Source organism: Narcine bancroftii, chromosome 8 (genome assembly GCF_036971445.1).
Source record: "Narcine bancroftii isolate sNarBan1 chromosome 8, sNarBan1.hap1, whole genome shotgun sequence".
In the NCBI taxonomy this organism is placed as follows: domain Eukaryota; kingdom Metazoa; phylum Chordata; class Chondrichthyes; order Torpediniformes; family Narcinidae; genus Narcine; species Narcine bancroftii.
This window is the reverse complement of record NC_091476.1, coordinates 142503202-142528549: the sequence shown is the minus strand read 5'-3', so window position 1 is coordinate 142528549 and position 25348 is coordinate 142503202. Positions and strand designations below refer to the sequence as shown.

General features: G+C 45.3%; 2 protein-coding genes and 1 long non-coding RNA gene across 9 annotated transcripts in view; 2 read left to right on the top strand and 1 right to left on the bottom strand.

The window, feature by feature from the left end:
- The window catches only part of cd164l2 (CD164 sialomucin-like 2), a 54755-nt gene extending 53611 nt beyond the window's left edge, over positions 1-1144 (bottom strand). For 6 of the 7 annotated variants that reach the window (XM_069895116.1, XM_069895118.1, XM_069895119.1 and 3 more), the window contains exon 1: positions 683-1144. In XM_069895116.1, coding sequence (XP_069751217.1) covers positions 683-758 — 76 coding nt within the window. In that variant the 5' untranslated portion in view covers positions 759-1144. The remainder of the gene's footprint in view (positions 1-682) is intronic. The other variant, XM_069895121.1, reaches the window with a different exon arrangement.
- The window catches only part of LOC138741291 (uncharacterized), a 181403-nt gene that overhangs the window by 116183 nt on the left and 39872 nt on the right, over positions 1-25348 (top strand). The gene's annotated exons all lie outside the window — the stretch shown is intronic.
- LOC138741286 (uncharacterized) lies at positions 293-9349 on the top strand. The gene is made up of 2 exons (XM_069895114.1): positions 293-674; positions 6904-9349. Exons 1-2 carry the CDS (start codon positions 310-312, stop codon positions 7142-7144), a joined length of 606 nt encoding a protein of 201 aa, XP_069751215.1. The 5' UTR covers positions 293-309; the 3' UTR covers positions 7145-9349.

The window sequence follows — 25348 nt, the reverse complement described above, 5'->3', positions numbered from 1 at the left end:
CACTTGAGGCGGCTTCTGTTCCCTTGGAACAGGGCACAAGTTGGTCTGCACAGCAGAACCCCGAGTTTTATTACATTGAAGGGGGTGGGGGGGGGGGGGGGAACTAATTACTGAGACCACCAAACACCCCCCGAACGCTTCTCAGGGGCGGCGGGGTCACTGAATGTGATTGAAGGCTGGAAACAGCCAGCAACGAGTAAAAGGCAGAATTTCTCTCCTTTGATTTTGGGAGGGCAGCGATGGTCAATCACACCTCCCACTCGATGTAAAACGGGAAAGTCTGCAGAGACCCAGGGGAGGGGGCGCACGATGCTGGAGAAACTCGAACAGTGTACAGCAAAGATAAAGATACATAGCCAACGTTTCGGGCTGGAGCCCCTCAACAAGGTATGGAGCTCCCGTTTGATGCCTCGCAGCCCTGCGCTCCCAGGCGTCGGTGTGCGGGACAGATCCAGGAGGACGTGTCCTTCCTTCGCACACAAAGGCTGGGCAGGTGGAGCTGACATTTCCCGACGCGTCGCCGCTATTGCAAAAGTTCGCTTTAAAATCCAGCGGGCTGAAGCCTTCTGCAGATCTGCGAGTGAGTTCAACGCGCGGAGGAAGGGCGAGAGGGGCTTGCACCGAGCCCAAGACCCACGCACCGAGCGTGCAAAGCGACCCGGCTCTCGGCTTCGGTACGAACCTGCCGCCTGTGCCCCGTGGACTCGGGAGAGCAGCATCAGCAGACAAGCCCCCAGCGCGACGCCGGCGCTCCTCATCGTCAGCGGCCGCCTCTCGGTCCCCTCGCTCCGCTCCTGCCCCGGGATTGAGAGGGGGTGGGCAGGAATCACCAAGTGAAGGAGCGGGTTGGAGTTCAGGCGGATCCCGGGGAGCAGCACGCAGGGAGGGGATGCATGGTCGGGAACGAGCCGGGCCGGCCCCGCACTGCCACTGCGCCGATCGCGTTTCACGTGGGATGGGAACCGTGGGCTTGCCTGACGACCAAATCCCCGGAGACCGCCTGCCCGCCACGCAGTGCCAACCCGCTGTCAGAGTGGGGTGGGGGGGGGCGGACAGACCCCAAAGCCCCTACCCCCAAGGAATGAATGCCCTGGCAGAGACCGCACCCAAGGGTGGTGGCACAGACCCCGTCCAGACAGTCAGCCCTGAGTCCAACACTGGCAACGAAAAGTAGGACTCGGGAGCAGACTGGATGAACTGAGGTGGAAAACTGGAAGGTCGATGCCTCCACACACTTTTCTTTTGCTCGAATTTATTTATTTTTAAAAGTAATTTATGGTCATAAATTGGCTGCCGCAAAACAATACATTTCATGGCATTAAATTTTGACTCTGGCCAGGTTCCTGGATGGTGAGGGGAATCCTACGCCTGTTTTCTCCCTCTGTTACTCCCCCCCCCCTTTTCTCACCCCCCTATTCTACCCCCTCTCTGTTTCCACCCTCTTTCCCCCCTCTGTTTCTCCCCTTCTGTTTCTTCCATCCCTTGTTTCTCCCCCCCCTCAGTTTGTCACCCTCTGCTTCTCACCTCTCTGTCTCTTCCCTCTGTTTCTACCCCCCTCTGTTTCTCCCCCACCTCTATTCCCCCCCCCTTTGTTTTGCCCCTTATCCTCCAACTTTGCCCCCTTCAGTTTCTCCCTTTCTGTGTCTCCCCCATTTCTCCCTCCCTGTTTCTCTCCCCCCCTCTTTCTCTCCCCTCTGTTTCCATGGGCCTGATATCAGTACTAGTAATTTATTGGAGGGTATTCTAAGAAATCAGATATTAAATTATTTAGCTAGCTAGAAACTAATTAGAGATCAGCCACATGGCTGTGTGCGTGGTAGGTCATGTCTAACCAATCTTATCGTGTTTTTTTCAAGAAGATTACCAGGAAAGTTAATTGAGGAAAGGTTGTGGATGTTGTTTATATGAACTTTAGTAAGGCCTTTGAAAAGGTCCTGTGTGGGAGGTTATTCAGGAAGGTTCAGATGCTAGGTATTCATGGTGAAGTAATGAACTGGATTTGAGCATGGCTGGATGGGAGAAGCCAGAGAGTAGTGGTGGATGATTGCTTCTCAGGTGGGATGCCTGTTGTGTGCCTCAGCGGTCATTGTTGTTCGTGATCTACAGCAATGATCTGGATAATAATGTGGTAAATTAGATCAGCAAATTTGCAGATGACGCTAAAATTGGAGGTGTGGACAGTGAAGAAGGTTTTTTTAAAGCTTGCAGAGAGATCTGGACCAGCTGGTAAAATGGGCTGAAAAAATGGCAGATGGAATTTAATCCAAAAAAGTGTAACATGTTGCATTTTAGACGGACAAACCAAGAACCTTTCCCTGGTACACAGTACATGGTAAATGGTAGGGCAATGACGAATGAAGTAGAACAGAGGGATCTGGGAATACAGGTCTCCCCGCTATCCGAAAGTACAGCATTCCTATGAAACCTTTTTTAAGCTGAAATTAATTTGTTTTGGGAAAATATTTTGAGTGTTCCCTGACCCAAAAAATAACCTGCCAAATCATACCAAATAACATCATTTACCACGATCGAAATACTTAATTATGCCCAATTTTACGATAAGCATAGCACCCTTACGAGCTCTCTTAGGGTTTTCTGGTACTTTAGGACACATCTTGCTAATGGATGCACAAAATAAATCGAGATAAAACACAGATGATCGCAGACACAGTTCAAAACTATGGCGGCTTGATGCTAAGTGTAGTTCCCAGGGAAGGACCTTGATGGCGCCACTCTTGCTGCCTAGGGTGCACACTGCCTCTATGACGGCTCGCTGCAAAACAAATGCTGAACGCTCTTTTCACTTTTCAAGTTTTATTGTAAAAGTGAAAATCCTCTTTGGATTTCTTTCAGTTAGTGAAAACAGGTACTAATGTAGGTCTTTTGTAAAACCGAAGTGGCATAAAGTGAACTTTCAAAAAGTGGCGATGTACCTGTACAGATAGATAATTGCCTGAAAGTGGCATCACAGGTAGATAGGGTTGTAAAGAGAGCTTTTGGCGTATTGGCCTCCGACTACAGGAAAGATATCACTGTCTCCATATTTGAGGAAGAATATACTGGCCTTGGAGGCAGTTCAGAGGAGGTTCACCTGGTTGATCCCAGAGATGAGGGGGTTGACCTATGAGGAGAAACTATATTGTCTGGGATTCTACTCAATCAAATTCAGAAGAATGAGAGGAGATCTTATAGAAACATATAAGATTATGAATGGGATAGATAAGATAGAGGCTGGAAATTTGTTTTCACTGGTAGGTGAATCCAGAACTAGGGGACACAGCCTCACGATTTAAGACAGAGATAAGGAAAAACTTTTTTTTTTCCAGAGAGTAGTGAATTTGTGGAATTCTCTACCCAGGGAAGCAGTTGAAGCTACTTCATTAAACATATTTAAGGTTCAGTTAGATTTTTACATAAAAAAGGAATTAAGGGATATGGGGAAAAGGCAGGTAGATGGAGATGAGTCAATGAAATGATCAGCCATGATCTTACTGAATGGCAGAGCAGGCTCGATGTGCCGGATGGCTGAGACCTGCTCCTATTTCTTACATTATTATGTCTCTTCTTTTCTTTGGCTTGGCTTCGCGGACGAAGATTTATGGAGGGGGTAAAAGTCCACGTCAGCTGCAGGCTCGTTTGTCGCTGACAAGTCCGATCCGGGACAGGCAGACACGGTTGCAGCGGCTGCAGGGGAAAATTGGTTGGTTGGGGTTGGGTGTTGGGTTTTTCCTCCTTTGCCTTTTGTCAGTGAGGTGGGCTCTGCGGTTTTCTTCAAAGGAGGTTGCTGCCCGCCAAACTGTGAGGCGCCAAGATGCACGGTTTGAGGCGATATCAGCCCACTGGCGGTGGTCAATGTGGCAGGCACCAAGAGATTTCTTTAGGCAGTCCTTGTACCTTTTCTTTGGTGCACCTCTGTCACGGTGGCCAGTGGAGAGCTCGCCATATAACACGATCTTGGGAAGGCGATGGTCCTTCATTCTGGAGACGTGACCCACCCAGCGCAGCTGGATCTTCAGCAGCGTGGACTCGATGCTGTCGACCTCTGCCATCTCGAGTACTTCGACGTTAGGGATGAAAGCGCTCCAATGGATGTTGAGGATGGAGCGGAGACAACGCTGGTGGAAGCGTTCTAGGAGCCGTAGGTGATGCCAGTAGAGGACCCATGATTCGGAGCCGAACAGGAGTATGGGTATGACAACGGCTCTGTATACGCTTATCTTTGTGAGGTTTTTCAGTTGGTTGTTTTTCCAGACTCTTTTGTGTAGTCTTCCAAAGGCATTATTTGCCTTGGCGAGTCTGTTGTCTATCTCATTGTCGATCCTTGCATCTGATGAAATGGTGCAGCCGAGATAGGTAAACTGGTTGACCGTTTTGAGTTTTGTGTGCCCGATGGAGATGTGGGGGGGGCTGGTAGTCATGGTGGGGAGCCCAGAAGATTTACTAGGATGTTGCCCAGATTTCAGGAAAAGAGTTACAGGGAAAGGTTAAGCAGGTTAGGACTTTACTCCTTGGAGCGTAGAAGAATGATAGAGGTATTTAAAATTATGAGGGGGATAGACAGAGTAAATGTAGAGAGGCTTTGTTTTTCCACTGAGGGGACGTGAGATGCAAACTAGAGGACATGGGATAAGAGTGAAGGTGGAAAAGTTTTGGGGAACATGAGAGGGAATTTCTTCACACAGAGAGTGTGGGATTCTGGAATGAGCTAAATGGTTCAGCACGGACTAGAGGGGTCTATTTCTGTGCTGTAATTGGTCTATGGTTCTATGTAATGCACAGACAAACCTCCTTTTGAGCAATTCTGAAGCCATTTCTTTCTATGACATCCCTTCTACTGGAGCCTCTCCATTAATTGCTCTAAAATTTTCCAGACTCAGAGATTTATTTGTATGTCTTACTTAGTATTTCAGCCTTTTCTTCTGTTAAATAAATACATAACTATTCTAAAATTCAAATTAAAGCAACTTCTCCTGCTATTTTAAAGTCATACATGAGAAGATAACCAAACATTAAAAGAATAGAATCAACACATTAACTTCTCAGTTTTCAAAATTTTTATTGGAAATCCATTTACTTTTTGGATCAAATACTGCACCATTCAACATGTTTGCCATGGTTGGAAATTTAACATTTTAGCTTAATAACTGGCTGAGAAATGCTGCAGACCTTTGTGCCAAGTGGTGCAAAATTACCATAATAAATTTGCTTGTAATTGAATTGATATAAATATCCATCAAAAAATATCTGAAACAACTGACCTATTTGAAATATCCCTGCATTTAGTGGATCACATCTCCCCTTTCTGCTGATGAACTAGTGAACTGCAATAGAATATCAATGTGATTCGAACTTTGTACTTGCTTCAGATGCTGTGATTGATGCTGTTCTCTCAGCCATCGCCTGCCCCAGCAAAGTGGATGTATTCATTTCATTATCCAAAATTACAGGTTCCATCACATAGATTAGCTCAGATATATCAAGATACACAAACACAACAATTATTCAATTGTTTGTGTGTCTCAGTCAGTGCTCTTGTTGAAATCTAAAAACTAGTCAGATTTAATGTCTTAACTGCAACATGACAGATTCTATAATTAAACTTTAAAGGATTTGTTTCAACCTGCTGAAAACATTCGAGTATTTAAATCTAATTTTCTAGCCTTCTTTCCTTTTCTTCTTCCACTGTCTTCAAAGCATCACTGATATACTTAACATGTTGAGTTCTGTGTATTGGATTCAGGTGTCCATGAACTAAAGAAAGGATAAGAGGTGACTAAATAGGGATTAAAAACTTTGAAATTAGCTGATAAATTTACTCTATCAACGTCAGTAAAAATGATTCATGGTTACATTTTACAAACATTTCCCACCTCTTGGGTCTGATGATGGAAGCATTCTCTGGTGCTTTACTGGTGAATTTTGGTGAGATCCAACAAACGCACTTTAGGTCATCAAGTGCAGTCCATAATCGTGGCCAAATCAAATGTGGTTGTTTTAATTCCTGTTGCTTTTCACGGGAAAATCATTCCAATTTGTTTCAGTATTTGATTAAATAAATGTGAAGACTTACCTTCACTGCTGCAGAATAACTGTTGGGACAGATTCTGGCTTTCATCAGTTTTTCAATTTCAGCAAACAATTCCTGAACAGAAATAAATAATTTGACTTAAGGGCAATCCTGCTTGATACGATTCACAATTTCTTTACCAAATACTTGGTTTAAAAAAAAGCATGCAGCAAGAAAAATGCTTGAGTAATGCAAGTTTGACCATAAGGCAAAATAGTAAAAAGAAATTAAAACCAGTACAGAAACTTTATTTTTTCAGTGTTACTCCTTGATAGTACTCAATGTAAATTGTTCATTTTATTTTAACTAATTACTTCGGGTACTTTTGTTAGAGTAAATAATGAGTGGATGCTGCATTCAGAAGATGTGCCATTTCCTGCCATTGGTTGACTCAACTGCTCTGACAGGATCTTTGTATCCTCTGCCTGTCTCCATCTTTCTTTGTTGTGCAGTAGCCATCTCAATCCAATCTATCAATTATGATTTTTAATGGAATAATTCTGTTTAAAAAATGTGCACACTTACCTCCGGAGTGGTCGTTTATGCAGGAAGCATTTTTCCACTGCCGTCCTGTGTTGCGGAGTTTGTCAGAGAGTGAACGTCGTATTCATTAGCTCAGTTACTTACGGAGTGCCTGCGGTCAATTTAGTCGGCGGCCGCACCGTAAAAATGTGTAGGGGTCTTGATGGAAAAAATACAGGATGAAACTTAGCAAATATATTCCTTCATGTTATTTTTAATCTGCCAGCGGAGCAGAAAATTTGTGCAAATGTTTTGCTTCTCAGCGGCTATGTAAAAGGGCCTAATGACTGATGGCAGCCCCTGTAATTCTTCAGCAGCTCTTCGATGGTCTTCAAATCAGATTCTCTGAAAAGTGCAGAAAAAAACCGAAGTGAAGTGACATCTGTGGGAGAAAAAGAATCGTCAACATTTTGGGTTGGAACCTTTCATCGACATTGGAAGAGAGGAGAAAAACCTCTTCAGTGTCGACATATCTTGAAGAGTCTTGGTGGTGGTGTTTTTGTTTTTGCTTCAGATATTCCAGCAGCCACATTCTCATGTTTCCATAGAATATAAGAGTTGGGGTGTTTTGGTATATGGCAACTTTATCAAACACTGGTTAGGCTGCATTTGAAAGAATTGTGTGCAGCTCTGCTTGGCAAACCAAAGAAAGGATGTGATTGCATTGAAGAGAGTGCAAAGGATGTTACCGGATTAGAGAAATTTGATTTGGTTGGTTGGGCTAGTTTTTCCCTGGAGCAAAGGAAGTTGAAAAGGGATTTGACAAAGGTCTACGAGAGGCAATAAAGAGAGAGTCAAAACATTTTTCCCATGGTAGGAGCATCAAAAACAAGAGAGGCATAGAGAGTCAAAACATTTTTCCCATGGTTGGGTCATCAAAAACAAGAGCGCATAGGTTTAAAATGACACAAAGGAGTTTTAAAGGGAAACTGACAGGCAAATTTTATCTCTACTGGTTGGAGTCTAAAATGTGCTGCTTGAAGCAAATACAATTACCGCATGAAAGATACATTTAGACACTTAAGGATAAAAGGATATGGTAACAACACAGAAATATTGGAGGAACTCAGCAGGACTTGCAGCGTCTATAGGAGGTAAAGATATACAACTGATATTTCAGGCTTGAGCCATTCTTCAAAGTATGAGAAGGATGTAAGGGATGATTGACCTAGTCTTGATCTGTATTTGGATATTTTCCCATCTGTCTTTTAGCTGCTCAGCTTTTTTTTATATATCATTCTAAATCCCAAGAGGAAAACACTTGCTGCTTATTAGTTATGTTACCGAGCCATTGCAGCAAGGCTCAGAAATAACCAGCTTATTTATTTGTTTTGAAATTAAAATATTAGAAAGATATCTAAAATATAATTATACATTATTTTGCTACCCTCAGTTGAACCTTCATAATAACCTCATATGCAATACTCACTGTGAATAAACTGTATAAGCATAATATTTCAGAATAAAATGATGCTTTGATGTATGAAATTTACACAAGCATTAAATTAGGCAAATGTGCACATTTCAATAGTTCTCAAACTTATGTTGGTGTCTGTAGTTATCATCAACATGACCGCATGGGACTTGCCTTGACAGGATCTCAGACTTTCTGGGCTCTATTTGTACCAAACCAGTCACTGGCTATCTTCCTGGTCTCAGCAATACTCTTCTCTTAAAAAAAACCTACATGAATAAAGAGCAAAGGAGGCCACTCAGATTCACGTCTTTTTTCGCCATTTAATATCATGCATTTTAATTATAAACCTAACTTTGCATTCCTGCCAGTCTTACTAACCTTCCCCACCTATCAAGCGTTTATCTACTTCTGCATTTTAAAATATTCAAACCCTCTGCTTCTATCATCCTTTAAGGGAATGCTGACAATCTAACAATGTCAGAGTGAAAATTTCATCTTGCCTGTTTCAAATAGGTCACTGTATTTGTAAATGGTATCTTCTGGTTCTAGATTCTTCTACTGGAGGAAATATCCTCTCCATATCCACCTTGTCCTTATCCCTCAGGATCTGATGTTCCTTTCAAGTCCCAATCACTCTGCTAAATTCCACTTGAGCATGCCCAACCTTTCACTACATGATCAATGCATTCCAGGCATTGTTACAGTAAATCTTCTCATTTACTTTTGTCAGCCCACATTGAATTTTTATAAGTGCCCTGGTATAAAGTCTTTAACGCGGAGATAGCCGTTTCATCAGGTTGTACTTGTGCAATCAGATGACAATAAACTTGACTTAATAATAGTTTCTCCCATTTTCCCTATTCCAGACCCATTTTATGAACAAAATTAATTTTTCCCCCTGAGTATATTCAACGACTAAGTGGATTCTTTGAATGAATCCACCTTTAATCTTTTAACTTTCAGGGACTGCAACCTAATTTCCCCTCACAATTCATTCCTTAGAATCCAAGTATAATCCTAGTAAATCAAGACTATTTTCCTACCCATGCCAATAGGGAATCACACTCATGGCTGGATAGCAGAACCATACTAAAACCTTAAGTAAAAATTTCCTCTGCAATGTTCAATTGTGTGTTTAATTTACACTTTGACTTACATTATTTTATTAATACTTTTCAATTATTTTATGATTTTATCAACTGCTTCTAAATATCTCTGATCCTTATAACCTATCAGATGATCAGAATCTGTGGAAGGGTATTTACATTTCTATAATCTAATTGACACTCATAGACTTTGCTGTGTCACAAAAAGGTTGCTAAGAGCAATACCAGCATGTTGCTGTGAGGGGAGGGGGTTGGGGGGGGGGCGGGGTTGGCATGTACCATGTATTATAACAGAGAGCAGGAGAGAAAAAAGTGGGCATGGTTCAGGCCATAGCTATTGTACCTTAGTGATCCATATGCATTGGCCACCAAGTCTTTAAGGATATCCTCTGTACTAAACTAGTTTATTATTTAGAGAGCCCTAATCAATCTTTTTTAAAAATCTAAAGTAGCTGGTTACAATCCAGTTACTACAGTAATTCTGTCACAGATTACAATGCTGCTCAAGTCTGTAAGTTGCAAATTTGAAGACCCTGCTTCCGACTCCACCACCTAGGTTGCTGGGACAATGAATAGTAGGTTTCATATAAATCCCTGTGAAATGGCTCCAGTTGTATTGTGATGTTTAAGACATTGCCTATTTTCCCAGCTCATCTCCTGTCACTTAATTGCAATTTCGCAGGCTTCAACTTAAGTTAACATCCCGTCAAAGTCTTAAATGTCTTTTGGCAATTTATACAAATAAGACCCATAGATATTTCCATGTTCTATTTTAAGATTTAAAAGATCTTAAATTACTGTGAACAATATCTCATTCTGTTGAAATCAGCCATAACAGTTAAGATTCTGATCCTCTTTCTCTTTGTCACATCTACACCCAATCCCATAACCTTACCAGTTCTCCATCCCTGCCTGGACCTCCAGCTATATTGGGAAAGCTGCTAATATATTAAAAGGACATTCCACAAACTCAAAATTCCTGATGGCCCTGAGAGCATGCCGTAGATCTAGCTCATGCAATCCATGTTCTAGAACTAGTTAAGGATAAATCTGGACTTCACAAAGATCGATCCTTATGTTATTCAAAAACTCACTCATATTAATGAAACTCAGAATACCTATCTCAGAAGAGAGAAGTCTAGACAAATTATACTTGGACGGTTTCCAGACCATTATTTGATGTGATTGTACATGATACAAGATACTGTGTGAAATGTTACCATTGGATAATAAATTCTGTTCTGATGTACAGGTATGTTTTATGTGAATTCAATTCCATAAAGAATGGCCTGATTAAATTGACAAAAAAATATTTTCCCCCTTCTATCTGGTAGAAGATGCATCAGTTTTAAAACAGGAAAATGACCTTAAAAACACAAACCTTCAGATTCAGGCATAGTTTCTTTCTTGCTGCTTCACAGTTTCAAAGCCCAGGTTTTGATACTAGCCCTGGAAGCTCAGTGGAGTTTGCACATTCTCCCTGTGACTATGTGGATTCCCCTCTGATGCAACAGTTTGTTCCCTCATGTCAAAGATGTGCTGTTTGGTGAGTTGTTTAATGATTGTAAATTGTCTCCAGTTTACATGGGTGGCAAGAGAATTTATCAGAGAGAGAAATATGAGTGTAATATGGGCAGAGGAGGAGTTGATTGGAAGCAAGAGGTCAAAAATATTGGGATTAGTGAAGAGTATGGATTGAAAGGACTGTGTCCTTGCTTAATGACTATAAAAAATTTTAGTTCTTTTTGAAGTCTCCTTCTTGGCCCATGCAATTATGTTGGACTGTGTTCATGTTCATCAAATAAATTATTTGAACCTGTAATATGGATTGGTGTTCTTCAATAGCTTGCTGATCTACTGAAACAATGTCTGCCTCTCTCAGCTTCATTTCACCCAGCATCTCCGCTTCTTGGCTGTTTTCAGCCTAAAAGAGATTAAAATATATTCTACAGAAAATACTTTGGAAAGGTTTGATCAGGATCTAAAGTGACAATTTTAGATTTTTTTTGTTGCAAATTCTTCTCCTTTAGATGAAAGATTCAAAAATACAAACTCATCACTGATAATATTTTAGCTAGTCCAGCGAGATAAAAGTTATTTAAAAATCCTCATTCAGTAATGGATTACTTCATTCATGCTCTTTACATAAATTCAGACTTATTTATCAAGGACAATAAATTCATTTGATCTATTTTCTGTAGCCCACTCAGAACACAGGGCTGGGATACTAGCTGCAGAAGGAGACTGGTAGAAAACCTTCTAACATTTCTTTGCCACCTCATCCAGATCAGATTTCAACCCAATTAGTTCTTGTTGCAAGTGTTGTGAAAGAAGTATTTAATCAAATAAATCAAGCACAGATTTAATTGATTTCCAAGACAATTAAAATATGGAAAAATGTAGAGGGAGATCATTAGTTATCACATGCATTCGTCTTATGGGCAATGTTAAAATATGGTGATGTTCGTACATCACAGCATGGCTATTAAAATAGACAGAGACTGTTGTAATCACCAGTCAATTTCAACATGCTATTGATGTATTCAATACAACCCTATGAGTGTGGTCATACCTTTCCCATTCCAGAGCTCCACTCATATAGCCTCAGTAGATGAGCTCTCTGAAGCTGATTGGAGGAAGAAGCTGATTGAAGCAAGAGGGGTCAGGTGACCTGTGGAGTGGCAGCAGTTAGAATTTAAAATGGGGCAAGGCAGCAGCAAAAAACAGATTGGAGGAAGAAGCTAAGTATCCCCATAAAGGTGAGTGACTGTGTAACAGCGTGGCCGTCGTCAAAGTAGTAATTGTCAGAGTGGGCTGAGTCAGAGTGGTAAGGCTTTGGCTCAATAGGCTTCAGCGAGAATAGTGAGAAGCGAGGGATAGTCGGAGCTGAAGTAAGAAAGGGCCACACTATTCCAGGAACAACAAAAAGGATTCAGCAGGTAGGCACAGGTAAGGACAGGTTTGATATAAATTTTGTTCCTCCAATCATATAGACAGTGGGTATGGCAGCCAAGGCAGGGGAATGCTTCTTTTGCAAAATGTGGATTGTCAGGGAAGCGAGTAGTATCCCTGATGACTTCATCTGCAAGAAGTGCATCCAGCTGCAGCTCCTCACAAACTGAGTTAAGGAATTGGAGCTGCAGTTGGATGAAATCCAGATCATTTGGGAGGCAGAGGGAGTGATAGAAAGGAGTTACAGGGACACTATCCCACCAAGGAGGCAGGAGAAAGAAAAGGAACAGGCACACGTTGCAGGGCACAACTGTGGAGGTTCCCCTCAATACAAGTGTATGTTGGCGGGGGAGGGGGGAGATCCTACCAAGGACAAGCCACAGCAATCAGGTCTCTGGCACAGAGTCTGTCATCTTATCCTGTGGCTAAGGAGGGAAGGGAGGAGAGGTGAGCTGCAGTGATAGGGTATTCCAAAGGGGGACAGATAAGAGCTTCTGTGGAAGAGATTGAGTATTTCAGATGGTATGTTGTCTCCCTGGAGCCAGGGTCAGAGATATCTCAGATTAAGTTCATGGCATTCTCAGGAGGGAGGGTGAGCAGCCAGATGTCATAGTTCATGTAGGGACCAATGGTGTGGGTAGGAAGGTTGAGGAAGTCCTGCAAGGAGAGTTCAGGGAGTTAGGTGCTAGGTTGAAGGACAGGACCTCCAGGGTTGTGATCTCAGGATTGCTATCTGTGACTCATGCTAGTGAGGTTAGAAATAGGAGGATAATGCAGCTTAACATGTGGCTAAAGACATGGTGCAGGAGGGAGAGCTTCAGGTTTCTGGATCATTGGGCTCTTCCAGGGAAGGTAGGACCTATTCCAACAGGATGGTTTGCTTCTGAACTGGAAGCGGACTAATAACCTGTGGGAAGGTTTGCTAGTGCTACTCTGGTGGGTTTACACTAGATTTGCCGGGGAAGGGAACCAGAGTTCTAGAACAGTTAGAGGGGTGGAAGAGGGAAACAATGATGTTAAAATTGCATGCACCGTTAGAAGTCAATGGGTTGAACGTGGTGGAAATGTTTTCAGGTGCATCTATTTCAATGCAAGGAATATTGTAGGAAAGGCAGAAAAGCTAAGAGCATAGATTGGCATGTGGAATTATGACATTGTGGCCATTAGTGAAACTTGGTTGCAGGAGGGACAGGACTGGAAGCTCAATGCTTCTGTTGCTTTAGACTCAATAGAATGGGGATGATGAAAGAGGGAGGAGTGGCATTGATTGTCAGGGGAACTATCACAGCTGTGCTCAAGCAGGACAACTCATCTACTGAGACAATATGGGTGGAGCTAAGGAACGAGAAAGATATGGGATTGTATTATAGACCACCCAATAGACAGAGAAAATTGGAGGAGCAAATCTGTTGAAAGATGGTAGAGAGCTGCAGGAAAAATTAGGTTTTGATAGTAAGAGATTTTAACTTTCACATATTGACTGGGACTCCCAAACTGTAAAAGGGCTGGATGGCTTGGAGTTTGTCAAATGTGTTCAGGAAAATTTTCTAAATCAATGTATTGAGGTATCAACTAGAGAGAGTGCAATACTGGAACTCCTTTCAAGGAATGAGACTGGACAGGTGACAGAAGTATGTGTAGGGGAACATTTTGGGTCCAGTGATCATAATGCCATTAGTTTCAAGTTAATTATGGAAAAGGATAGGTCTGGGCTGCGGGCTGTGATTCTAATTTGGAGAAAGGCCAATTCTGAGAAAATGAGAAAGGATCTAGAATGCGTGGATTGGGATAAGTAGTTTTTTGGCAAGGATGTACGAGGTAAGTGGAGGACCTTCAAAGGTGAAATTTTTAGAGTACAAAGTTTGTATGTTCCTGTCAGGATTAAAGGCAAAGTTAGAAGGCATAGGGAACCGTGGTCTTCAAGGGATTTTGGAGATCTGGTTCAGAAGAAGAGCAAGATGAAGTGCAGGTATAAGCTACATGGAGCAAATGAGGTACTTGAGGAGTATTTAAAAAAAATGCAAGAAAAACCTCAAGAAAGAAATCAGAAAGATTAAAAGAAGAGATGAAGTTCTTCAACAGGTATATTAAGAACCAAAGGAGAGTAAAGGACAAAATTGGTCCCCTTGAAGATCAGAGTGGTTAGCTTTGTATGGTGACAAAAGAGATGGGGGAGACCTTAAATATTTTTTTCATAAGTATTCACTTAGGAAATGAGCACAGTCATGGGAAGTCAGGAAAACAAGCTGTGAGATCATGGAACCTATACAGATTAAAGAGGAGGAAGTGATTATAGTCTTAAAGCAAATAAGGGTGGATAAATCCCCAGGGCCTGACAAGATAGTCCCTTGGACCTTGAGGGAGGCCAATTGCAGAGGCTGTGGCAGAAATATTTAAACTGTCTTTAGCCACAGGTGTAGTGCCAGGGGATTGGAGGGGAGCTCAGGTTGTTCCATTGTTTAAAAAAAGGCTCCAAAAATAACCCCGGGAAAACCTCTGTTCCCCCCCTTCTGTTTCTCCACACTACGTTTCTCTCCCCTCAGTTCTCCCCTCCCCTCTGCTCCCCCTGTTTCCCCCCCCCTTTGCACTCCTCAGTTTCTGCAGTGAGAGTGCAGCAGTGGTATGGCAGGCTCGCTCAGGCTCACACACCAGTGAATTACCCCTCCACTAAGCCCCATCATCGGACCTTTCTGCAGACATAGTAGCTGCAGGTACTGTGACCTGGAGGGGCTCAGGGGGTCAGGCAGCACTCATGGGTGCAGATGGCCAGTCAATGTTTCCGGTCGGTATCCTTCACCTTTTATCAGTCCGACTGTCCTTTCTCACCAAGATTGCCGAGTCCCTCCAGCTCCTTCTGTTCACATTGTACATCATCATGTGCAGGTGCTCGCTTGTGGTTTGCCTGATGCATCTCAGATTTCAGATTTTAGATTTATTGTCAGAATACATCACATGCAACCCTGAGATTCTTTTCCAGTGGGCCAGGCAGAATTACCATTTACTGGTAGTACAAAAAATATTGTTACTCAACGTACCATGTAAACAAATGGACTGCAATACAGGGGGAAAAAAAAAGTGCATGTCTTTAAGTGTAAGAGTCCTTAAATAAGTCTCTGATTGAGTTTGTTGTCTGATGGTGGAGGGGGAAGCAGCTATTCCTGAACCTAGTGGTGCAAGTCTTGTGGCACCTAGACCTCTTTCCTGATGGTATCAATGAGATGGATAGTGTGCTCGGCGGTGTGGATCCTTGATGATTGCTGCTGCTTTCCGATGGCAGCGTTCTCTGTAGATGTTCTTGATAGTGGGTAGAGTTTTGCCTGTGATGTCTTGGGCTGTGTCCACTACCTTTTGCAGGGAATCTCCACCTTATAGCCCAGCATAGGCAGGGAAGTGCTCCGGTCAGCGCACTCTGCCTTGGGTGTAAGTCGCCAAGAAGGGTGGCTGCCTCTCTGCGCCCTGTCACGGTTTGGCTGAACCAGCCCCTTTCACAATACAATCTGCACATACATTCACACATTCAGCGCCAGCAATCTGGACCAGAATTAGAAACCTGCAAGTGTCTGTAAGGAGTTTGTACATGCTCCCCATGGCTTGCGTTTTCTCCAGGGACTCCAGTTTCCTCTCACTACTCAAAATGTACCAGAGGTGTAGGTCAATCGGGTGTAATTGGGTGGCATGGGCTTGTGGGCCGAAATGGCCTGTTACTGTGCTGAATATCTAAATTTACATTCAACATTTACCTTCTGTAGTAGAGCAAGAGTACCAAAATTCTCCACCACAGATCACTCATGTATCAATCAACACCTGGTTAATTTGGGGTCATGCCACCACTTGCAGAGACTCGCTCCTGTCACGATAGCCGCCACACAAAGCAACCTCCCCTCCATCCCCTCTATCTCCACTGACTTAGGAAAGCAGGCGACACATTAAAGGTCCCTTCCCACCTCAGCACCCCCTTTCACGCACTCAGCACTTACTTATCTAAGTGAATTTAAAAACATTCACCATCAGATTAAGGGACCGTTTCTTTCCTGCTCTTATTAGAATCTTAAAGATGATTTTTGTTGATAGGTATACATAGGTTGGCACAGTATCATGGACTGCAGGCCTGTACTGTAATGTTCTACGATGAGGACCTTTGTATTGTTTTAACTGTACTTCTCTCTATAACACTATACTTGGACCAGCCATTCTCAACCTGTTTTTGGCTATATCTGTTACCATGCTGTATGTCTGACTTAAATTAAAATTAAGGGCCTATTTCTTCAAGAAATTAGATTAAGATCAGCAAACCCCGTCCTGACCACAGTATCCCTGTCAGAACCACAATAAATGTGTCCTGACCACAATAACCCTGTCCTCACTTCAGTAAAGCCAATCTGACCACAGTAATCCCATCCTGACAGCAGTTACCCCATTCTGACCACAGTAATCTAGTCCTCACCACATTAACACCATCCTAACCACAGTAACCCTATCTGGATCACAGTAACCTCATCCTGACCGCAGTAACACCGCCCTGACCGCAGTAACACCGCCCTGACCGCAGTAACACCGCCCTGACCGCAGTAACACCGCCCTGACCGCAGTAACACCGCCCTGACCGCAGTAACACCGCCCTGACCGCAGTAACACCGCCCTGACCGCAGTAACACCGCCCTGACCGCAGTAACACCGCCCTGACCGCAGTAACACCGCCCTGACCGCAGTAACACCGCCCTGACCGCAGTAACACCGCCCTGACCGCAGTAACACCGCCCTGACCGCAGTAACACCGCCCTGACCGCAGTAACACCGCCCTGACCGCAGTAACACCGCCCTGACCGCAGTAACACCGCCCTGACCGCAGTAACACCGCCCTGACCGCAGTAACACCGCCCTGACCGCAGTAACACCGCCCTGACCGCAGTAACACCGCCCTGACCGCAGTAACACCGCCCTGACCGCAGTAACACCGCCCTGACCGCAGTAACACCGCCCTGACCGCAGTAACACCGCCCTGACCGCAGTAACACCGCCCTGACCGCAGTAACACCGCCCTCACCGCAGTAACACCGCCCTCACCGCAGTAACACCGCCCTCACCGCAGTAACACCGCCCTCACCGCAGTAACACCGCCCTCACCGCAGTAACACCGCCCTCACCGCAGTAACACCGCCCTCACCGCAGTAACACCGCCCTCACCGCAGTAACACCGCCCTCACCGCAGTAACACCGCCCTCACCGCAGTAACACCGCCCTCACCGCAGTAACACCGCCCTCACCGCAGTAACACCGCCCTCACCGCAGTAACACCGCCCTCACCGCAGTAACACCGCCCTCACCGCAGTAACACCGCCCTCACCGCAGTAACACCGCCCTCACCGCAGTAACACCGCCCTCACCGCAGTAACACCGCCCTCACCGCAGTAACACCGCCCTCACCGCAGTAACACCGCCCTCACCGCAGTAACACCGCCCTCACCGCAGTAACACCGCCCTCACCGCAGTAACACCGCCCTCACCGCAGTAACACCGCCCTCACCGCAGTAACACCGCCCTCACCGCAGTAACACCGCCCTCACCGCAGTAACACCGCCCTCACCGCAGTAACACCGCCCTCACCGCAGTAACACCGCCCTCACCGCAGTAACACCGCCCTCACCGCAGTAACACCGCCCTCACCGCAGTAACACCGCCCTCACCGCAGTAACACCGCCCTCACCGCAGTAACACCGCCCTCACCGCAGTAACACCGCCCTCACCGCAGTAACACCGCCCTCACCGCAGTAACACCGCCCTCACCGCAGTAACACCGCCCTCACCGCAGTAACACCGCCCTCACCGCAGTAACACCGCCCTCACCGCAGTAACACCGCCCTCACCGCAGTAACACCGCCCTCACCGCAGTAACACCGCCCTCACCGCAGTAACACCGCCCTCACCGCAGTAACACCGCCCTCACCGCAGTAACACCGCCCTCACCGCAGTAACACCGCCCTCACCGCAGTAACACCGCCCTCACCGCAGTAACACCGCCCTCACCGCAGTAACACCGCCCTCACCGCAGTAACACCGCCCTCACCGCAGTAACACCGCCCTCACCGCAGTAACACCGCCCTCACCGCAGTAACACCGCCCTCACCGCAGTAACACCGCCCTCACCGCAGTAACACCGCCCTCACCGCAGTAACACCGCCCTCACCGCAGTAACACCGCCCTCACCGCAGTAACACCGCCCTCACCGCAGTAACACCGCCCTCACCGCAGTAACACCGCCCTCACCGCAGTAACACCGCCCTCACCGCAGTAACACCGCCCTCACCGCAGTAACACCGCCCTCACCGCAGTAACACCGCCCTCACCGCAGTAACACCGCCCTCACCGCAGTAACACCGCCCTCACCGCAGTAACACCGCCCTCACCGCAGTAACACCGCCCTCACCGCAGTAACACCGCCCTCACCGCAGTAACACCGCCCTCACCGCAGTAACACCGCCCTCACCGCAGTAACACCGCCCTCACCGCAGTAACACCGCCCTCACCGCAGTAACACCGCCCTCACCGCAGTAACACCGCCCTCACCGCAGTAACACCGCCCTCACCGCAGTAACACCGCCCTCACCGCAGTAACACCGCCCTCACCGCAGTAACACCGCCCTCACCGCAGTAACACCGCCCTCACCGCAGTAACACCGCCCTCACCGCAGTAACACCGCCCTCACCGCAGTAACACCGCCCTCACCGCAGTAACACCGCCCTCACCGCAGTAACACCGCCCTCACCGCAGTAACACCGCCCTCACCGCAGTAACACCGCCCTCACCGCAGTAACACCGCCCTCACCGCAGTAACACCGCCCTCACCGCAGTAACACCGCCCTCACCGCAGTAACACCGCCCTCACCGCAGTAACACCGCCCTCACCGCAGTAACACCGCCCTCACCGCAGTAACACCGCCCTCACCGCAGTAACACCGCCCTCACCGCAGTAACACCGCCCTCACCGCAGTAACACCGCCCTCACCGCAGTAACACCGCCCTCACCGCAGTAACACCGCCCTCACCGCAGTAACACCGCCCTCACCGCAGTAACACCGCCCTCACCGCAGTAACACCGCCCTCACCGCAGTAACACCGCCCTCACCGCAGTAACACCGCCCTCACCGCAGTAACACCGCCCTCACCGCAGTAACACCGCCCTCACCGCAGTAACACCGCCCTCACCGCAGTAACACCGCCCTCACCGCAGTAACACCGCCCTCACCGCAGTAACACCGCCCTCACCGCAGTAACACCGCCCTCACCGCAGTAACACCGCCCTCACCGCAGTAACACCGCCCTCACCGCAGTAACACCGCCCTCACCGCAGTAACACCGCCCTCACCGCAGTAACACCGCCCTCACCGCAGTAACACCGCCCTCACCGCAGTAACACCGCCCTCACCGCAGTAACACCGCCCTCACCGCAGTAACACCGCCCTCACCGCAGTAACACCGCCCTCACCGCAGTAACACCGCCCTCACCGCAGTAACACCGCCCTCACCGCAGTAACACCGCCCTCACCGCAGTAACACCGCCCTCACCGCAGTAACACCGCCCTCACCGCAGTAACACCGCCCTCACCGCAGTAACACCGCCCTCACCGCAGTAACACCGCCCTCACCGCAGTAACACCGCCCTCACCGCAGTAACACCGCCCTCACCGCAGTAACACCGCCCTCACCGCAGTAACACCGCCCTCACCGCAGTAACACCGCCCTCACCGCAGTAACACCGCCCTCACCGCAGTAACACCGCCCTCACCGCAGTAACACCGCCCTCACCGCAGTAACACCGCCCTCACCGCAGTAACACCGCCCTCACCGCAGTAACACCGCCCTCACCGCAGTAACACCGCCCTCACCGCAGTAACACCGCCCTCACCGCAGTAACACCGCCCTCACCGCAGTAACACCGCCCTCACCGCAGTAACACCGCCCTCACCGCAGTAACACCGCCCTCACCGCAGTAACACCGCCCTCACCGCAGTAACACCGCCCTCACCGCAGTAACACCGCCCTCACCGCAGTAACACCGCCCTCACCGCAGTAACACCGCCCTCACCGCAGTAACACCGCCCTCACCGCAGTAACACCGCCCTCACCGCAGTAACCCTGCCCTCACCGCAGTAACTTCATGTTACCACAGTAACGTTGTCTAGGTTGCAGTAATGATGTCCCGATTACAGTAACCCCCTCATGACCACAGTAACTCCATCTGGATTGGAGTAATGAAGTCCCGATTACAGTAACCCCCTCATGACCACAGTAACTCCATCTGGATTGGAATAATGAAGTCATGACTGCAGTAACCCCATCCTGACCACAGTAGAGTCCATCCTGATCACAGCAACCCTGTCCTGACCACAGTAACCCTGTTTTCACCACAGTAACCCCATCCTGAAGATAGAAACCCTATCCTGACCACAGTAACCCTGAATCAATCTAAAACTCTTCTGTTTGCCCTTGATAAATTACAGTCCAAACATTCCACATTCAAAGTTCAGATTTATCGTCAGAGTATGTAGATGACATCACAAACAACCCTGGGATTCTTTCTCCTGCAGGAGAGATAAAATTACCACCTATTGGTAGTGAAAAAATATTGTACTCAAGAAGATACCTAGATATTTAAACAAATGTAAACAAACTGACCGTGCAATACAGAAAGAAATGAATCAATAAAGTACACAAGTAAGAGTCCTTAAATGAGTCCCTGATTGGGTTTGTTGTTAAGGAGCTGGATGGTGGAGGGGTAGCAGCTAATCCTGAATCTGGAGGTGTGAGTCTTGCGGTACCTATACCTCTTTCCTGATGGTAAAGGTAAAGATTCCATTATTGTCATGTAATACTACATTTAGAATGTATCATACATGATATTCTTTAACTTTTTTGACTACTGTAAGGAAGACAGAGAGTCACCATTTTGTCCAGCACCCCTCACATTAATAAGGCCCCAGCGAGGAACAAACTAGCAACCCTTGGTTTACAAGACCAGTCCTTTAACCACTGACCTATCGGATGATAGCAGCAAGAACAGAGCATATCCTGGGTGGTGTGGATCCTGAATGATTGCAGCTGCTCTCCGACAGTGGCATTCCCCGTAGGTGTTGTCGATAGTGGGGAGGGTTTTGCCTGTGATGTCCTGGGCTATGGCCACTTTGCAGGGCTTTATACTCAGATGTATTGGTGTCCCCATGCAAGACTGTGATGCACCCGGTCAGCACACTCTCCACTACACATTGATCATTTATGGGTTGATCTAGAAACCTCTTTAACACTAGTATTGTATCTGCTTCTATCACTATCCCTGCTAGCATGTTCAGGCAAACACCACTCTCTGTGTAAAATATTTACCCAGCACATCTCCCTTCAACTTCCTCCCCCTCACCTTAAACATGTGTCCTCTAGCCTGTGATGCTTTTTGCCACGGGGAAAAGATTCTGACTATCTATCCTATCACTCCCTCTCATGATTTTATCAACCTTTATTGGGTCTCCCCTCAGCTTCCAATGCTCCTGAGAAAGCAACCCAAGCTTGTCCATAAATCATACCCGCCAAACCAGGCAACATCCTGGGTAATCACTTCTGTACCCTTACTAAAACCTTCACTTTCTTCCTCTAATGGGGTGACCAGCATTGCACACAGTGTTCCAAGTGTGGTCTAACCAAAGCTTTATATATCTGTAACATGACTTCTTCACTTTTGTACTCAATGAGGGAAAGCATACCAGACTGAGACCACCCAAAAATTGGAGGAACAACTCATATTTCTCCTGGGAACCCTCCAACTGGATGGCATTAACATTGACTTCTCTGGTTTCCGTTAACGCCCCCCCCCCCCCCCTTTCCATCCCCATCTATCTATATATCTCTTCTCCATCTTTCTCTTTCCCTCTCTTTCCTTTTTCCTCTGCCTTCTTTCCTCCAGCTCTGTATTCATGAGCCACCCCTCCCCTGATCAATTCTTACCTTTCCTCTCCTGTCCTCCTATCCATGTCCAATTATCACCTTTTGCCTGTTGGTCTCTACTCCTCCCTTTGCTTTTTCTTTCCTTCTCCCCAACCTTTTAATTCAAGCACCTGCCTGCTTTTTACAAATAGGTTGAAAAAAAAATGCTCAACACCAAAAATGTTGGTTATGTATCTTTATCTTCTATGGACGCTGCGAGACCTGCAGAGCTCCTCCAGCATTTAAGTGTTTTCACTTCAATCAACGCATCTGCAGACTTTGATGTTTCACTCCAAGCACACCATACATCTGCGTAACCACCCCACCTACTTGCGTGGCCACTTCCAATAATCCATGGACCTGGACCCACTAGATCCCTCTTCACATCAATGTTTTAAGAGCCCTACCATTAATGGTATCTTTTCTCCTTGCATTTGACTTCCCAATGTGCAGCACCTCACACTTGTCCAGGTTAAACTCCATCTACTATTTCACTGTCCATATTTGTAACTGATCTATATTCAGTTGTATTCATTGAGACCCCTCAATACTGTCCACAAATTCACTAATCTTTGTATCAGTGGCATGATATACGTATTATGAGCAAGATTAACAAGATATTGAATACTCAAGAGGCTGAGGTAGCTGCAATAATTTTTGGTGTGGTGATGTTTTGATTAATTCTTAGGTTCTATCTTCTTAACGATTTGTACAATGTGAACAAATTAACAAAACTTAAACATCCATTTATCTTTCATATTCTTCTCTCATTGAATCTTCCCCTTTCATTTCTGCTAATTTCATTCTCACAGGGAGAGGTTTACTGAAATAATTGTAAAATGTTATTACTTTCATATTTCACAAGTGTGTTCTACTGGCATGCAAGAGTGATTAATAAAGCAATAGATGTCATTGTAACAAAGAAGCAGAAAGAATTTCATTAACTTGGTATTTTGGTTCTCAGAACTAATGTCATATTTTGTAAAATATTGCAACACACCTATATAAAGCTGACAACAACAGACACCGGCCACATCAACCCTTGTGGATCCATAAAAGGCTTGTGGCCTGTTCATAAGAGAACAACGTTCTGAAGTAAAACTATTTGCATTTCTGATTTCAGGATGGTAGTTAGATTGTTCAGAAATATTGTCATCTTGAATGCATTTTGGAGAGATATGAAAGAATTTCTTCAGCCAGAGGGAGGTGAGTGTGGATTTTGTTGCCACAGGCATTTGTGGAGGCCAGGTCATTGGGTGCATTTACAGTAGAGATACAAGATGCTGATTAGCCAGGGCATCAAAGATTATGGGGAGAAGGCTGGATGGGAAAATGGATCAGCTCATGATTGAATGGAGGGGGGTAAACACAATGGACAGAATGGCCTATTTCTGCTTTTAAGGTCTTATGAATTCAATCATGTTTGAACTTCATTCCCTTGCATTTTCAAAATAAAGAATTTCTATCATTTAGGTGGGTTAAAATATTGGAAAGAAGTGACAAAGAGATTGCAAGGGTGCAGTGATAGATTATAGGAGTGGTTGGATCTTGTGAATTGGGCTATTATCTGAAGTTACCAAATTTTTAATATTAGAAGCAAAGTTTATCCTGAGCAAGAACACAAAATAAGGACACTGGAATCCAACCACATGAAGCACCAAAGGTTCATGTGGTTTATTCCTTGAATGAAGATGGTGATTTATAAGGTAGGATTGAGCAGGTTGGAGCTATAGAACATAGAACAGTACCTCATGAGACCATATTTCCAATCCAAACGAATCCCATCAACCTCCATGTGCAGTACTATGTATAGTTTTTGGTGCCTTATTTGAGAAAGGATATGCTGGCATTGGAGAGGTTTCAGAGAAGATTTAATAGAACGTTACCAGGAATGAAAGAGGTAGGGAGAGGTTCTTCAACTAGACTCATTGGAGTACAGAAGGATGAGGGGAGACCTAATGGAGACATTTCTTGAAAGGCCTGGACAGAGTAAATGTGGCAAGGTTGTTTCCCATAATAGAGGTGTCCAGGAGAAGAGGACATAACTTCAGGAAAAAAAGGCATTAAAACAGAGATGCAGAAAAATTTCTTTAGTTGGAGGGTCGTGGATTTTAAAAATTTTATTTTATGTGTTTTTTTCAGTAGATTAGATGGGTTTTTTTATATATATTATTTTTTTTTAATCTCTGTTTTTTTTTGTTAGATTTATTTCTAATATGTCACATTTTTATTCTTTGGAATTTATATATGATATACTATGTAGACTTGAACAGACCAGTTGTCTTATTTCGATTCTCCTTAAGCTGTGTATATTATGAAATGTTAATAAGTAGATTGAAAAAGAAAGAAAGGAAGGAAGAAGTGTTGTGCATTTGTGTATTTTATGTCTGTATGTGTGTTTCCATGTTTTTGCACTGAGGATTGGAAAACGCTGTTTCGTTGGGTTGTACAATCAGTTGATAAGTAAACTTGAACTTGAATATACACATATGCACTGAAAATCTCACTTGTGGCTGAACAGGTAAACTTTAATAACAAACTAATTGAATTAAATTAAAATATATAATAAATTGATATAAATATTCACAGTAATCCTACTACATTAAAAATTACTTGCAATAGTGCAGACATTCCTTTAGTGTTGTTGGAGTAGTCCCTGATCTGTGTAACAAGGGGAGTTTGAACAGTCGGACACTGTTGAAAAGAAATTGGTCTTGAACCTAGAAATGGTTGAAGATCTTGTGTGTTTAAGGTGAAGGGGAGGGAAGTTAAGGGAGAGGTGTGGGTCAAATCTTTACATAGGAGGGTGGAAGGTGCCTGAATGTGCAGCCAGGAGTAATGGAAGCAGATATAATAGGACTGTTTAAGAGGCTTCTAGAGAGACATGTGGACATGAAGGGGATGGATGAAGGGATATCTATCAGGTACAAGCAGCAGACTTGATCATCATGTTTGGCACAGATTCGTGGGCTAAATGACTGAGAACATAGAATATTACAGCACAATCCAGGCCCTTCAATCCTCGATGTTGTGCCAACCCATATATTCCTCCCAAAAAACAAAAGTACTAAACACCCCCCACTCCATAACCCTAAATTTTTCTTTCATCTATATGCCTTTCTAAAAGACTTAAAAATGTCTCCAATGTTTCAGCCTCTGCCACCATCCCTGGCAAGGTATTCCAGGCACCCACAACTCTCTGTGTTAAAAATAAAAATAAAAAAAACCCTTATCCTTGATTTCTCCCCTAAGCTTCCCTCTCTTCACTTTGTACATATGTCCTCTGGTGTTTGCTGATCCTGCCCTGGGAAACA

Excerpts from the sequence above, each read along its gene's own strand:
- LOC138741286 (XM_069895114.1), top strand. The coding sequence starts at position 310 with ATGCTGGAGAAACTCGAACAGTGTACAGCAAAGATAAAGATACATAGC. Across the intron at positions 675-6,903 it reads CGACCCGGCTCTCGGCTTCG|CAGCTCTTCGATGGTCTTCA; the intron begins GTACGAACCTGC and ends GTAATTCTTCAG.